This window comes from Vigna unguiculata, chromosome 5 (genome assembly GCF_037176805.1).
Source record: "Vigna unguiculata cultivar grain cowpea cultivar isolate G323 ecotype 2 chromosome 5, ASM3717680v1, whole genome shotgun sequence".
Lineage (NCBI taxonomy): Eukaryota > Viridiplantae > Streptophyta > Magnoliopsida > Fabales > Fabaceae > Vigna > Vigna unguiculata.
This window is the reverse complement of record NC_140796.1, coordinates 53022103-53039084: the sequence shown is the minus strand read 5'-3', so window position 1 is coordinate 53039084 and position 16982 is coordinate 53022103. Positions and strand designations below refer to the sequence as shown.

At 34.8% G+C, this 16982-nt stretch overlaps 3 protein-coding genes across 4 annotated transcripts; 1 reads left to right on the top strand and 2 right to left on the bottom strand.

Moving 5' to 3' along the window:
- Positions 1-282: 282 nt before the first annotated feature.
- On the top strand, positions 283-4402 carry LOC114185396 (putative transcription factor PosF21). Of its 2 annotated transcripts, XM_028073100.2 has the most exons (6): positions 283-444; positions 542-1289; positions 2496-2628; positions 2754-2838; positions 3129-3484; positions 3727-4402. In XM_028073100.2, exons 2-6 carry the CDS (start codon positions 610-612, stop codon positions 3730-3732), a joined length of 1260 nt encoding a protein of 419 aa, XP_027928901.1. In that variant the 5' UTR covers positions 283-444; positions 542-609; the 3' UTR covers positions 3733-4402. The 2 variants fall into 2 exon arrangements, with proteins under 2 accessions (XP_027928901.1, XP_027928900.1); XM_028073099.1 differs by having other exon boundaries at positions 3129-3751.
- Positions 4403-4566: 164 nt separating this feature from the next.
- Positions 4567-14012, bottom strand: ETFQO (electron-transfer flavoprotein:ubiquinone oxidoreductase). Its single transcript, XM_028072713.2, has 18 exons — positions 13456-14012; positions 13261-13337; positions 13048-13154; positions 12369-12450; positions 12190-12298; positions 11439-11485; positions 11272-11346; positions 10968-11084; positions 10675-10743; positions 9930-10022; positions 9216-9318; positions 8734-8858; positions 7631-7680; positions 7448-7514; positions 6727-6806; positions 5938-6066; positions 5780-5846; positions 4567-4850 (listed from the first exon to the last, which is right to left on the bottom strand). Exons 1-18 carry the CDS (start codon positions 13844-13846, stop codon positions 4767-4769), a joined length of 1872 nt encoding a protein of 623 aa, XP_027928514.1. The 5' UTR covers positions 13847-14012; the 3' UTR covers positions 4567-4766.
- A 712-nt stretch (positions 14013-14724) lies between these two features.
- Positions 14725-16681, bottom strand: LAP3 (Calcium-dependent phosphotriesterase superfamily protein). The gene is made up of 4 exons (XM_028072714.2): positions 16190-16681; positions 15644-15928; positions 15380-15547; positions 14725-15266 (listed from the first exon to the last, which is right to left on the bottom strand). Exons 1-4 carry the CDS (start codon positions 16567-16569, stop codon positions 14867-14869), a joined length of 1233 nt encoding a protein of 410 aa, XP_027928515.1. The 5' UTR covers positions 16570-16681; the 3' UTR covers positions 14725-14866.
- Positions 16682-16982: the final 301 nt, after the last annotated feature.

Genomic DNA, 16982 nt, shown 5'->3' with positions numbered 1-16982 from the left:
GTTTATTTGATTTTAACATAATTTCATAATTTCAGTGCTGAATGTCAACCTCGATCTAATTGCATGATAGGTTTGAATAAAACACCGTGTTATGGAGGATCAAACATTTGGCACATGTAGTTGGTTTATGAAAAAAAGGATAAAGATGTGAAATGGCTGAATTTAATAGGATAGGGTGAGTGTGTTTCATAATTCATTTATTTATTATTTAATTATTTAATTTGATTACATTCCGACATTTATTTATTAAAATAATAAATAATAGTGTCTGAGAGAGAGTAAGGGTATGTCTACGCCTAATCTATTGTCCAATGTCTTAATGTCTAATGTCTTGAGCTGGAAGCTTCGGTTTCGTTCTTTCTCTCTCTTTCTCTCTCAGATCTCTTAGGGTTTTCACTTTCACCGTTTCTGCTACTTCCGATCTTCTACCATCTTCGCCTGAAGGTACCACCGTGCATTTTGTCTTTAGCTTCAAGCTCCTATGTTTAATTCAATTCGCCGTTTCCGATTTTCATTGTCCTTTCTTTTCTTCTCTAATTAGATATTGCTAGCTAGGGTTTTGGAGTAGTGGAATAGAAGGATTACGATTAAGGATTCTGTTTCGTCTTCATGGATAAGGACAAATCTCTAGGTCACGGTGGAGGTTTGCCACCTCCCTCGGGACGTTATTCGGGTTACTCACCTCCCGGAACTGCGTTCAGTGTGAAATCTGAGCCGCCGCCGTCGACGACGACGACGTCGTCGTATCCGCCACTGGCTCCGGGAGTTTCTACACCGGAGTCTAGTGGGTTTAGTCATGATATTAGCAGAATGCCCGATAATCCTCCGAGAAATAGAGGTCACAGGCGTGCTCATTCCGAGATTCTTACCCTACCGGACGATATTAGCTTTGACAGTGACCTTGGTGTGGTTGGAGGTGCCGATGGACCTTCCTTCTCCGATGAAGCCGAGGAGGACTTGCTGTCCATGTACCTTGATATGGATAAGTTCAATTCGTCGTCGGCGACGTCCACGTTTCAAATGGGCGAACCGTCTGGTGCAATGGGAGCGTCGGGTTCGGCATCGGCATCAGGAGCACCCACCTCTTCTGCAGAGAATAGTGCTGTTGGAACACTTGAACGGCCCAGAGTTAGACACCAGCATAGTCAATCCATGGATGGATCAACTACCATCAAGCCTGAGCTGCTGGTTTCTGGTTCGGAAGACTTGTCTGCGGCGGATTCCAAAAAAGCAATGTCAGCTGCTAAGCTTGCTGAGCTTGCCTTGATTGACCCCAAACGTGCGAAAAGGTATGCTTTAGGATTTCTTGGTGCATTATTTCTCCTTCATATTTTGGGTGATAAATCAATTGTAAACATCATGTCTAGCACACTCATTCTCAAAACCCTTGCATTTTTGTTACCTCATTTCTTGTTAGGGCTGAACTTAGATACAAAACAGTTGGTACTGCTTGAACTGCTCTCCAATCAGAGGAAGAATTTTCATCTCGGTAATGAGTTCACATTTGATGGAATACTTTATTACCCAGATTTGGGTGAAATTCCATGTTTGATGGGAGAACAACACAAAATAGTAGTTATGGTACTGCAGCTAGGTTTTTGTCTTTCTTTTTAATGCTGCTTTGGGCCATATAGGAACTTGGGATTTAATTTTTTGTTTTTATAAAGCATGGTAGAATGTGATGATATTGTACAGTAATGTTTTAACCAGGACAATAAACTTTTCTAAAGTTAGAGATGTGTACTTTCAGTAAATAACATAAGAGGCAGTAGTTACAATTGTTGATTAGAAAATCTACGCTTGAAGTTGAAATTTCTTTTTTTATTATTTATACATATATTTTTTCACAATCACAACAGTTGACTTCTCTTCATCGTTGGAAGCTTGTTCACTTTCACACTTCATGAGAGGAGCCAAGATCTTTTCACTAATAAAACTATTCATTGCTGTATGTTTCAATCCTTTGTGATTGTCTGATAGTTACGTGCATTTGACTTTTGAAGAATGACATCATGTATCTAGTTAGTTATCATTCCTCATTGTGTGGAACACGCATAATAGCTGGTAGGCACTATTAAACTCAATGTATCAGAGGAAATAGTGAAAGATAGCGAGGTTGAAATGTGTCAGTTTGTTTCAGTCTATTAAAAGGAAAATGCTAACATTCTGTTGGTTATATCTCTAATCTGCTATACAGTAGACCATGTTTTGGAAGTACAGGAATAGTACGTTACTTTCTAAATGACTACTGTGTTTAAAATGTCCCGTTTTTGGCCCTCTGGCCCTTTCGATCCTCTGCGTAGTGGGCCACATCAAACACCCCCAGAGGACATATATGCAGAGTCTGCTCATATTCCTTTAGTTGTAAATAGACATTTGCGGTTGTCTTTATGGCACCCCCGGATGCTGGACCTATTTTGTATTATCTTTTGTATCTCTTTCACCTGAAAAATGGAATGACAAACAGGCCAACACTGCTTTTAATTGTGTACCAGGATATGGGCAAATAGACAGTCTGCTGCGAGATCAAAAGAGAGGAAGATGCGGTACATTGCTGAGCTTGAAAGGAAGGTACAAACATTGCAAACGGAAGCAACATCTTTGTCTGCACAATTAAGTCTCTTGCAGGTAATGACCTTTCTGCTTGTTATATTTAGACAAACCGTGTTTTAGTACTGTATTACCATTTCACATTCCAATTGAAAAGCTAATGGGAGGATTATAATTTACTCATCATTGTTGATTATATGCAGAGGGATACAAATGGCTTGAATTCTGAGAACAGTGAACTGAAGCTGCGGTTACAAACCATGGAGCAACAAGTTCACTTGCAAGATGGTAAGATCATACGACTGTAAATTTTTCTAAAGCTACTGCTGAACTATATTAAACAATATGATCTTTGTATGCAATATCTTAGTTGGCAGTGGATTAATAGTCTTGGATGAAATTGCACTTTAGTCTATAGGTGGTATCTAAATTTTGTTGTTGGATTTGTGGTTCCCTGTATGATTAAAAAGTGAAACTCGCTGTTTTGCGTGAAATTTGATCTGTAAGTTTGAGCATACGGAATCTTTATTTTGTTTATATCTGGCATTAAGAAAATTAATTGAATCTTTTTCTTGTAGCACTAAATGACGCATTAAAAGAGGAAATTCAGCATTTGAAAATACTGACTGGACAAGCTATGCCACCTAATGGAGGAGGACCTATGCTGAACTTTGCCTCTTTTGGAGGGGGGCAGCAATTCTATCCCAATAATCATGCCATGCACACCCTTCTAGCTGCACAGCAGTTTCAACAACTCCAAATTCATCCTCAGAAGCAGCACCAATTTCAGCAGCTTCAACAACAAATGCTGCAACAGCAGCAGCAACAACAACAGCAGCAGCAGAGGGAACAGCAGCACCAACAATCAAGCGACATGAAAATGAGAGAAGCTTCACCTACTCCGTGTCCTCCCAAAGATAATGCGTTGTCAGATGTAAATCCTTCAGGAGCTAAGGACTGTTGAGAATTTAGACTGTTTATTGCCTTGTTTGTTCGGTTACTTTGGTAGATTTCCCTTTGTCTTGTGTCCTAGTGTGTTAGATAATGGTCTGTCATTTTTTCATTCTTAAACAGTACAAATGGTCCTAGTTAGAGATTGAGAATAATGCGTTTGCATATTTGCTGTTGTGTAACACTAAAATTCATTGATACTTGGTTAATTTTATGGATATACAGGGGTAGGTAAGGTTCATGTGGTCCAGTCTGCTGTCAGTTCCTTTTGCCTGCAGCTACATCAAAATAGGCTAACTCTTGTTTTGTTGAGAAAGTTGGTGCACGTTGCCCGAGGCATTGTCTTGTTGTAGGCCAGCTTGTCACCGGAGGTACTGAGGAGATTTCAAATGTTCATTTGAAGCTCCTTTTCTGGCTTTTGTGAAGGTAGTCGTAAATATTCATTTTGTTGAAACAAAGGATGCCTAAAGCCGACTTAAATCCACGAGGAAAACCAACACTGCTAGAATCTGCTAGCAAACTAAAGGAAATGAAGTCGCGAATAAAATGAACTCTGAAAGGAGACGAAGAGGCAACTCCAAACTTTGCCATTCGCTGGCTTAGCCATTAACGTGTCTCCAGTGGAAAGCAACATCTTTTCCCCTTATGAGATGATTCTAGAGGATTTTACACCCACGGAAGTAGGAAGTATGTGTTCTTTTGCAACCTAACTTGAAAGTATTCACCGCTAATAAAGAGCCTGCATCAATAAGCACGATTCTGAACCAGTTATTTTTAACATAAAATTGCAATTTGAGCCGTCAAAGGTAAATTGAAACTTATTTGTACTGTTCAAGTTGTTGAGATCGATGGTTGAACAATTTGTTTGCTTAAAATGAAATTAAACTGTTATTTTACATCACTTAATTTTTTTTGTCATCAAGAAAATTTTAAATAAAATTTAAACCATATTAAGGTCTCTATTTAATTATTAAAAAATAGTGATTATCCGCAGCTAGTACCTGAAATAAATTACGGGAAGAATAATATCGCATATTTAAGGATGAAAAATAGTCAACACAACAATTTAATAGAATAATTTAACATTTGTTAACTGTATGACGAGCGATCTCTAATTCATTTTATTGCAGCAAATATTGTCTTAATATGTAGCTTCCAACTTTTGGGGAGGCCACAAATATAGCGGCAATTTTTTTACGACATGGTAATAAAATAATACACACGTGTTGGGTGTGTTGGGTGTGTTGGGTGATTACGTAGTCGATCTACATGACTGAGTATCCTGGACCTCCACCCCCTTCAGGCACTGTCCACTCAATGTTTTGAGTTGGATCTTTGATGTCACATGCCTGAATATTAAACAACTGAATTAAACCATGTAGGATCCAAACATAAAAATCTAAGTATTTATACATTATACATAAGAATCACGACATGTCATAGAACATAGACTTCAACTTGGTTAAGCTACAACTGTTATTAACAACTACAATTTCTTTCTTTTTACTGCATATCTATTAATTTTCACATCTGTGGTGAAGATACCGCATTTATTCAGAACAGTAAAATACATTCAGAAGAAAATACATTCAGAAGAAATACAAAATAACGTATACTATACATTGGAAAATTCAACCCTCAAAAAGTGTGGGTATAGCATTATTAAATAAACAAGCTATGAAATGGCAATGGTTATTTTAAGTATTTACATGACACAATTTTCTCCATTATGAAACTTGATGGCAAAACAAACATGCAAATGCGGATGACAACATGATAATAGAGTGACCATTGTTCGAAACAAATGGGATAAGTTCACAAGCATGTTTGTATGTCAACTTCACCAAAGAATTCTAAAATCACAAATAAGCAGAAAAAGAAAAGGATTTAAAGCACAGAAAAGAAAAGGTTTTAATTAGAATGCACTGACATTAACTTTTTTACACTGTCCTTTATTTATAAATAGGAACAAATTCTCTCCAATGAAAGAAAAAACTTAACCAATTGTGTTACAAACTGACGTTTATTTTAAACCACAATTTCAAAACAAAAATATAATAGTATTGATAAAATTTATTGAAGGGCTAAAGGGCACATGTACTGATAAAAAGTCGCATTTAGAATAATTGTTAATTGTTTGATGATATATGCCGGTTTAGATGTATACACAATAGAATAAGTTATGTAATTGTAGAACTATTTCTCAATTATTTAGTGTTACATCTTGAGCACTAATCCCTAAATTCAGAATATCAACAAAATTGGTTTAAAAGTTTACCTTGCAATGTAAGCAATTTTGTGCATTAATTTGCAATTTCATCTGATTCTGCTCATCCGCAACATACCTGTAATTGGGAAAGATAGACGAAAATATCATGAAATGATTTAAAAATTAAAAATCCTTTCAGAAACCAAGCTTTAGTAAATAGACATTACTCATATACTCGTGCAGGACAATATCTCCATTCAGGTGCTGCATACACCGGTAAATTTATAAGTTCGGGACTCTTTGGGTCTTTCAAACGAAGATGAGGAGGTTGATCATGCTCATGATTTGTGTTGCTCCTGTGAGCAAACTAAATATAAATACATATAAAGCAAGCAAATGAACTGCAAATTTTATAAATCAATAATTTCCGCCATTATTTATTAGGCCTTAAACAGAGAAGCTGAGACATATTATTACTATATAAATCCGTAAATATTGATTTTGTTTTTCATTCACAATAAATCTGCATAAAATGAAGTGGCTAGCCATATAACTAAAGTGGTTCGTACACAGTTGAGTTAACCCTAATTTTAACCACATAACATTGCAATAGAATAAGATATTACCCAACTCAAGAGTACCAAGTCCATTCCTAAATAGGCAGAGGGTTAGCACTTTCTTATAGGATGAGGTGGAAGAAGGAATAGAAACCTCTATTTTTATAAGAAAAAATAGAAATAGTCTTATAAAGGATTAAGTGTTTTTACAATTTTCTTTAGGATATTAAGTGTATTTCGCTATGTAAGTTAACTATTTGAATTTCAATGAGTACTCTCCTCTGCCACCCTCATTATGTTCTCTGCTTTCTTTAACTTCTTTTAAACCAAATAACTTTGTCTACTTTAGAAACTAACATTGAAGCAGCTTTGCTGCCTTCCCCCGGTTTAATTCTAATTAAAAAATGTTTGTCTCAACTCTCAATAGTAGGCAACAGAAAGGAGTTAATGATCCAAAACCTGTGCAGAGACGAAGGTACATCAAAGGACAAGATACCATCTGCCTTTGGATACTGAATTGGAGAATGAAACCGTGCAGCCTGCATAAATGACAAAATATGTATAAGTATACACTGACATGAAATTGCTATATTTTTTATTATTAGACAAAAAAATAAACGAACAAGAAAAAGACAGAATAAGCAAAGGTCACTAATATAGGCATATTCAATAGAGAAAGGCTTCTAAAATAACATTTTTCATGGAACAAAAAGAAAACACTTTATCACATATATGAGGTAACAAAAAAAATCCTTCAAAATTATAGCATTCTTTCTTTTCCAACCATTCATAACAGATAATGGGATGTATTTCACAATACCAAAGAACCATGCCCTTTTATTCCATCCAGAATATCTAAATAAGGAATGAAAATCTAACGCCAACTATCTAATTAGTTATTTATTGTTTTTCTTTGTGAAGCTTACTAGCATTCAACAAGTGCCTTCATGGTGATGAAACAAAATACTCCACACACAAAATAATCATCATTCAGGGGATAAACAGAATAAAGGACCCTTCTGAAGCTAAGCAAGAATGAACATTGGGAAATTATCATGCATAATTTAATGATGTGGATAGCAATAATCAATTGCATTATAATCACTTCTCAAAAGAAAATAAGTTAAACTACACTATTTTTTTTATTTGTACACCTAATTCCTTGAAAAATGTTTCTTACATTGGTAGCTTCGTGATCAGGTTTACCATGCTTCAAAGTAAATGAGTGCCTCCCCTTGAATATGTAGCTGATAGGTATTACACAAGGTAAGTGAATTCTCAAGATGAAGAAAGAATTACAAGAAAGACTAGTCGACAGAGTTAAATAGTGAGGACAGAGCACTTGAGAAAAGTTAGAGCTTACTGTTCCAGACCGCTTAAGGCCAGTCCTGGAATAAGCCCGTATTCAAAGGCCTACAATAAAAGATATAATTATAAGGACAATAAGAAGTAAACAAGCTAAAATATATCACATTTTTCTATATCAACAAATGAATTAAGACAATTAAGTGCAATTACTTAATCAAGCATTGATCACTGTATTATTAATTCAGAATTTTGGAAAGTAAAACTTTTAAGGATTTCAAATCTTTATACATACTAAGTAAATCTGAGAACCCTAGCTCGTTTTCCCCCTATGGTATGAGCATAAATGACTTTCATATGATAATGCATTTTACTTCTTTGAGATGGTGCCCTTCCATGTATTTCATGATATTTTTTCCCTTTTTTAAAAAAAAAACAGTAGCAAGCCAATGGGTCAATTCTTAAAAAAAAATCCCGGTTTTTTCAAATCTCCTCTCTATTATACACAGACAATATTTTATATCAGATTTAGTTTTCACTATCATTATTTTTAATAAATTTTAAAATTAAATTAATATTTTATTATAAATCATATATTTGTAAAAAATAACTTTAAAGTATCAAAAACTGTAATTAAGATTATAAATATCTAATGCCTTTGTATGATTTTTTATGAAATACAAAAATATTAAATAAAAAATATTTTAAAAATTAATGAAAATATAAAATTGACATTTTTGGTAATAAATACACGTTATAACATTACAATATATATTTGATTTTTTATGTTTAACTAATAATTAGGGTCAGATTTTTGTGATTTATTAGAAGAAGAAATCCATGATTCTTTGGGATTTATGCCTGGGATCTTGACTGGAAATCCAGCTAGACTCTGTTCAAATAGAACTGAATTAATTTTTGCTATGAGCACTAATACACCGTTATTTTACAGCAATCTTATATCTATAACGGTATAATGTACTCTAGAAGTTAGCAAGCTGATACATTGCCATCTAGTATGAGTTCGTCTATCAGTTAAAGGTTTCTAAATGAAAAAGAAAATCATCAGAAAATGAAAATTTTAGGTAACCTTCAACAAAGATGTAAGGGAGAGACAAAAAAGAAAAAAAAATGAAAATGGAAATAAATTGCTTCACTAACCGGTCGATAGTTCCGAGATTTATGTAATTCTTCCCAAATCCATGAATTCCTCAAAGCATCCCAATATGTATCCATATCTAGACCTTCATTAAGTGCACCAAATGTAGCTTCGGCCGCAAGCATTCCTACAAAAAAGACGTATTAAATACATGTAATAGTAACTATGAAACGTTGATATTTGCATGTCAAACGGAGATAATGATTAAGAACGAATTGATGGGCTCACTTAACAAATGCAATAACCAATATGGCTCTAAAAATTCGTTAATTCCTTAAAATTGCAGATCAATATATTAGATCCATGTCAAGTACTGATTAATTTCTTGAAATTATGAATATCCATATATATTGCCATTGAAATTCTGAAACACTAATGGTAATGCAAGACTTCTTTCACCAAGACTACAAAATGAACTTTAGTAGAAAAATACTAATTAGCAATATACTGAAAAATCAACCAGTAAAAGGGAGTGAGCCCCAACCTGATTTCATTGCTGTGTGAGTTCCCTTTATCTTAGGCACATTCATGAAGCCAGCTGAACATCCAATAATTGCTCCTCCAGGGAAAACTGGATATGGGATAGACTGAAATTTAACTAGAATCACATTTGTATTTGTATAATGTGTAATGAGTAAAGAAATAATACACTGCAGCAAATAATAGGTAATCAAGCAACCAATAAGATAATAAACAATGAACTAGCCTCCCTATAAAAGCTAGCTCTTCATGGGTGTAAGACTTCATTGTCAACAACAAAGACATCAACCAACCCTTACATCATTGTAACAATAAGCAGACACATTGCCCAAGACAATGAAGCGACCACAATCATTTAAAAAAGAAAGCTGTTGGGGTCAGACACAGTGAAACACTTCATTCAGAAGTACTTGGATGTCTCTTGGACAATTCAAACTTTGTTGTGTTGTAACGTTCAGTCCTGTTTTGCGCTTATCCAAGGATCTTTCCAATTTTCAATTTTTAATGTCCCATCAAATACTATTAAATTTTGCAAGTGAAATCTTTGAAATTTGGAGTATCCATTACGCACAATTCATTTTTGCTAGTACATCTGTAGCACTAGCACAACACCTGATGAGGCTGGCAACATGTGGTACGCAGATAATTTTTCTCTACATTCTTTTATTTTCCTGCCTATCATTGCATATAAGAAATGAGACCGATATCATTAATGTACCTGAAAACCACCTTCATTTAAAGAGCGAGCTCCATACTGGATAACTGTTCCACCTTCCAGAAATGATTTAATTGCAGGATGATGCTTAAGTTTCTTGTGAACCAAGAGAAACAAAGAAAATAATTAAACAAATGTAGTGATCAGGAATTCAGCACTTGTATGTAACTTCACATATTCTTCAACAGATATTGTACTAAAACAACAAACCCTTTCACAAAACGAACCAAAACATAATTGTTAATTTGACTTGTCAGACTATACGTAATATCTTCTACCCACCTAATTGCTGAGGACGAGGGAAGAAATTTCTTTGCTTACTTTAGCAACTTTAAAAACACTTATGGTATGTTTAATTCTCCTCACTTTTTTTTTTTGTTTTAAAAACCATTTTTTGGTACAATTCCACAATAATCAGCAATCAATCTCAATAAAAATAAAGTTTTGAAAATTATTTCAAAAACAAGTGTACAGCAATAGTAGAAAGATGTTTTTTCGTTCCCTTTTTCCGTTTTCTTCAAGTGCTTAGGGTATGAGTTATTTCATTTCTTGAAGCCACTACTTGTTAGTATCTTTTATAAAATATTTTTATTTTAAAAACAGTAAACAAGTAAATCCTTAACCTTCCCTTTTTATGTTTCCATATTAAAAAAAGTATGAAGCAAGGTCAATGCTCAGTAACTTAGACTAGATGGAATTATTTTTTAAATATGTAACATAAAAATATCGTGAGAATAATAAAAATTACCTGAAATTCCTCATATGGATTCAAAAACGGGTTTTGATAGTTTAAAGCAACCACAAGGCCAATAGATATCTGTCAGAATAGTAAATGAAATTCTTGAAATGAGGAATATATTGTCAGCAAAAATGAAATAAAAAACTAGTGGGAAAAGTTTAACTTCTGTAGTTATTAAAGTCTGCCAAAATAAATGCACATGACTCTTTAATAACTTGCTATAAGATGATGCTTATTAAAAACAGAAAACCATTAAGAACTGCATGGCACTAAAAACAGAAGGCAGGGAAACAAAGTCTTACTTGATTATCTTTCATGTGATACAGAAAAGATCCTCCATACGTTTTATGATCTAAAGGCCATCCCAAAGTATGGATTACAGCACCAGGTTGATGTTTTTCCTCATCAATTTCCCAGACCTAAGAGTATGATATTTGGTTAAAAAAAGAGATACCATATTTGGTTATTAGAACAGTCAGTAACCAATCAATCTTCATTAATGTATTGAACACATAAACACAATCATGATAGACTGCAGTTTTTAACAAAAAAAAAAATGAAGATGAGAATCTTTTTTGGGAATTTCTTTATGAAACATATGAATACCTCTTTAATTCCCAAAGCGTATGTCTGGTGTTCTGCACCTGCCCTCTCTCTTAGGTTGTACTTTTTCATTATTTTCTGTAAGAAAACGATTGAAAGTATTGCTACCAAAAGCCGGAATTGAAAAGAAAAACTTGAATCTGTTCAATCCTAAAATTTGATTTTCAAACCTCTGACAGTGATCCTCGACATCCCTCAGCCAAAAGTGTTATGCGACCTGCATGTGATTCGATATTTACACAGTTAACAAGTAACCCAAAGAAATATTTAAAGAACCATATCTCATTAGCTATTGCAAATATAACTATGGTTCATGGAGCTTATAAGGGAAAGCAGAGAAGTCATATGCTCGGAGTGAGCAATGAAATCTACCAAATCACAGGGCTTTGTTTCATATTTCAGAATATCATATGCCATAAAAATCACAACTGCTTAGCTGTGAATGTGTCCAAAACTTGTTTCTATCAACAACTAACAAGTTCAAAGTTTGCCACTCCCATTCTCAAAAAGATAGGAACATTCAAAAATATTTGCACATGAAAGAACAAACTATTGGTCCAAACAAAAGTCAATTACCAAGAGTATCTTTGCAAACATTAAATAGGGAAACCTTTATGCTCAGAAAAGTGAAATAAATCCCATAATTATGTGTCTGAAAGGGATTTGGATTCTCTGCTAGTTTTTCTGTGTTGTTCCTCTACTGTGTTTTCAAAATACATTGATGGCCACTAATTTTGAACTTTTAAAATATATTAAAAAAAATTAAAGTATAATGTTCAGTAAAAAAACAACACAAAAAAATCTAGTAGAAAATCTGGACTAAAAAAAATTAAAGTATAATGTTCAGTAAAAAAACAACACCAAAAAATCTAGTAGAAAATCTGGACTCGTCTGAAAGAAAGAAACATGTGAAGTGAAAACCTTTGATCTCAACGCCACGTTGAAAATTCTCCTTCTTTGAACCATCTTTTGCAATTCCCATATCATTAGTTCCAATACCAATAACTTTGCTGTTTGCATCATATAATATCTGGCCAGGAAAAAAACTTGTAAACAGTAACAGACGTGGACAAGCAACATCCAAGCAAAAGCAGAAATACCTCACTAGCAGCAAATCCTGGATATATTTCCACTCCTAACTCTTCTGCTTTTGCTCCCATCCAACGTACTAACTGACTTAGGCTGTAACAGATGGTCTAAAATAAGAAGCTTCTCCAGAGTGAGAGGAAAGATACGTGAAGGAAAACATTAAACAAGCATCTTAATGCGGGGAAAATAACGAGATCTTCCAATCTCTATTTTTTCTTCAATCAACAAGAAAAACATTAGAAAGAAAGTATACAAGGAAACAACTATTTATTGACTAAAAAGTAAAAAAGAAAATTAAAATAATATGTTGTTCTTATAGGACTTCACATCATGAAAGACAGACTACGGATTGTATTCCAGATATATTCTCCATTTTAAAATTCTACTTTTGCAACCTTATGCTATGTATATTACACTCTCCAGCAATTTTAGTTTCTAATGGAACGTACCAACTGATCGATAATTTAAAACAATGTTTTTGTAAGGGAATAAAAGATCATTAAGCTTGAAACCATTATACATCAATTTCCAAAGAAAAAAAACACAGTTCCAAAATTGTAGATTCAGCAGTCAATCGAGTAAAAATAAAAAATTCACACAATTGATTCAGCACGAAGCAAAAGGTGTTGACTGCTCAGGTAAATTTATAGCCTCTAGCCGCATGAAATGAAAATAGAATGCTATAGAAACCTTATTACATAGTTGCCTTTGTTGTTGAAAGGAGACGGAAGCGAAATTGCACGACCTTTGGTCAGAAACCAAAACTTGTCAGAAGAAACAGGAGTAGTGATCGGAGCCTGCAGCAGATAAAAAACAAAACCTCCGTTCGAATCATCAATCAACGATCCTACAAACCACTTCGTAACACAATCAAGCACAAAAAAAAAAAAAAACCGAACGCACCTCTTGCTCTTTCCACTGCGGAAGAAGCTCATTCAGTGCGCGAGGTTCAAAAACGTTTCCAGATATAATGTGAGCACCTAAACGCAACATCGCAGAAACCGCAGTTATCAACGAAGACGCATTCACATCAAGAAATAAAGTAACATAAAAAAATTCAACGAAAAAAAGGAATTAAGAACGTTAAACACTACTCACCTACTTCGGCACCTTTGTCAAGGACACAGACAGACAAATCGGCGTTTCTTTCGCGGCACATTTGCTTGAGGCGAATCGCCGCCGACAAGCCGGCGGGACCAGCGCCGACGATAACGACGTCGTACTCGATGGAGTCCCTCTCCGACGAGGAGGTGCAGAAAGTCCGAGAAGTCGGAACCCTAGAATCGGCGCGTGCAGGTGACTTAGAGAATGCGTAAGCGATGTGAGAATATCGAGGAGAAAATACATGATGAGAATTGTTAGCGTTGGAAGTATGGATGGTGGTAATGTTTGTGTGAAGGCATTGGGAAGTAGTGGTTGCACGAAGAAGATAACCGGTGCTGGCGATTTTGGATTTGGATTTGGAGAAGAGAGAGTGAAAATTGAGCATGATGCAATTGCAGGTTGTTCTCACTAAACTGAGTGATCTTTTTTTACATTATCATATCGCATACACGAGTTTGAACAGCGCACGTAACACGTTGACGTGTTCCAACACTTCTTCTACCACCATCTTCGCGGTTCAGTAATCTTTGGATATTCATCTGGATTATTAATACGGAAATCAAGAGAGAAATATAAATACAAGACCCAATTGATTTTCTAACTGAAAATTTTGATTGATCTAAATGATCACAAAATCAAGATTCTTTAAGATATTCTTTTCCTTTTATTCTATTTCTTTCCTTACCATTTCTTCCTACCAAATCAAAGGTTTATGATACGATAGAAGTAAAAATAAAAAATAAAAATAAAAACTCAATTGAATATTTAATTTTTTACTATAATAATGATATAAGTATTTATAAAATAATTTAAAATTAATCTTTATTTAAGATTAGACTCCACGAATCTTTTCTTATAGTATTTTTTTTAAATTTATAAAACTTGAATACAAAATTTAGTCAAAAATCTTTTTTTTACTATAATTTTACACATGAGAAAAATGGATCGGTTTGGCCTAATTTATTATAAGTTCGTCATAGGTAAAAAATCTTAGCCTAATTTATTAAACAGTGAGTTAATAGATTAGTTCATTAGCTTTGCTTTTTTATTTTTAATTTTAAAAAATGTGGATTAAGTCGTTTCGTCCTTACCCACTTTTGATAAGCTAGTTTGGATTCCAACTCATCAAATTTTGAGATGGACCAAGACACTTTGTCATCCTTAAATATAGTTGAATGGCAAAAATTTTCAAAGTTTTTTAAGCCATTCTTTAATCAGTGTTTGTATATTAGTATTATTGACGAAGGAGTTAAAAACACGACATTGAAGTTGGAAAGTTCATGTTATTGATTAATGCAATTACACCACTTAATAATGTAAGTAAAAGGAAAATCTAAATCCACACTACAACATGATAGCTTAAAAAAACAAAGGTAAATTACTGTTATATATATATTTGTTGATTTTAAGGGTAAGATAAAGTGGCAATGTGGTTATGAGCAACAGTTCCAATCCAAAGCTTCCCTTGTTCCTCCCTCACTTCACTGACCAGCTGCATAACTTCACCTTCTCGATCTTCAAGAACTTCCAAAACCTCTCCCTTATCGTTCAGACGTGAAATCACAGTGTACATTCTCATCCCCATCGCTCTAGCCAACAAGCTCATTCTAATGGGCAAACGGAAGTAAATGTTCCTCAACCATGGATTATTACTCAGAACTTCTTGTGCGGGAGTGCGACAACAATCTATTGCCACCCAGAATTGCCCTTTTCTGTTCATTCTTACGTTGTCGGGGAACCCCGGAAGATCAGCCAAAAGTTCCACACTTCCACTTCTGGGACCCTCTAGCCAAAACTTCATCAACCTGTCATCATTAAACAACACCAACTATAACGTTATTTTTAAGGTGGTTGGTGTCATTCTTTAGTTGTACCAATCATCTGGTATGAAACTGTTTAACATGGCTGGTGTAGTTACCTGCAATTGGTGGTTTCAGTGAAGAGGAGGAAGGATTGATCTTCAGAAAACTGCACCCCGTTAGGAAAAGCAAGACCATCCAAAACAACATGGGTTGTTTTTGTTGGAGGATCATATCTGAGGAGTCTACCAGTAGCTTCTCCTTCCAGTAATATAAAAAAGTGTGCACTACAAACAAAACAAGTAATCAAGGGAACCATTAGGATATTGCATGCATGAATATGAATCTAGTGAAATATAGTGTATGACTGAATGAACGTTTACACTCTGTTGTATCTTTTGCTGGTGTCAGTGAAGAAGATGGATCCGTTCCTATGAATGTCAAGGTCATTTGCAAAGAGAATGGGTTTTCCTTCAACATGTGTTGCCAATGATGTGGCTAATCCCCCATTTGGTCCAACCACAAGAAGGCCATAGTATGCATCTGCTATGTATAGATCTCCACTCTCTTTGTCAAATCTTAGACCTAAGGGACGCCCACATGTTTTCTCATGCTTCCATTGCTTCGCAGTGGTCGAATCATTGCCCCTAAAGCAAAGCTTCTCCGTCCTTTAAATCAAGAACAAAGACATAAACATAAGTAGACATATAAAAGAACGTTCTCAGAACATGTTTAGCTAAATTTAAAGTAGCATGTGAATTTGGTAGTTTGTTCAAACTTTTATTGGTATGATACCATATATGTCATTGACAAAAGACAATCTTATCTGGGTCAGCAAAATAAAACTCCTTTGAGTATTCAAAGTAGATGAATGACAGAATTGGTTTTTAAACTGAAACAAGTGTTGTGGTTTTGGTGACAATTATTACCAATTAGAAGTGACAACAGCAAATGTTTCCCAACCAAGTTCTTCTCCCATCCATCGAACAACGCGTCCATCGGCTAAACCAGTGTAAGGGCCACGACCCATGTTATCGAACTCGAGCGACTCTGGTCCAAAGACTTGGTTATTGAATTCTGATTTGGCATAGAGTGCTAACTTGCTCATGTTGTCCCTGGGCCAATTTTTCATGACTTGGTGGTATGGTGCAATGTCATGCTTCACGGGTCTGAATTCATGCTCAGATAGAGGACCCAGATGAAAAGGGTCCATCATAATGAGGCCAAAGAGCAGAACAAGAGTTAGCACAAAAGGGTGTTGGAGAAAGGTTTCATCCTTGAGGAGTAGTTTTAGTTTTATTTTCTCCATGCATGGAACGAGAGAATGAGAAAGGAAAGCAGAGAAAGCAGAGTTTAGGCACAATGGTGATGGCCTAACATGGTAGAAGTAGAAGCACTTGGTGGAGTCTGGTATTTGAAAGGTTTTTCAGACGTGTTGGTAACATGCATTGTTGATGAACAAATTTATGGTTTGGAGTAGGTTGTCTTTCGTTGTCCACGATGTTCGCATTGGGAACAACAATTGATTTGTGAAAAAGTGTTGTGGTAGTTCATTCCCAAATGTCGTGTGTGCTGACTCATTCATGACTATGAATGAACAAAACAAAATAACATAACCGTAGATATGAATTTATGAATGGTGATGCTGTGGTGAGAGTGACCAATGCTATGATCAAACAGGAACATGTAGTGTTGCTTTCATTATTTATGTATTTAGACTAA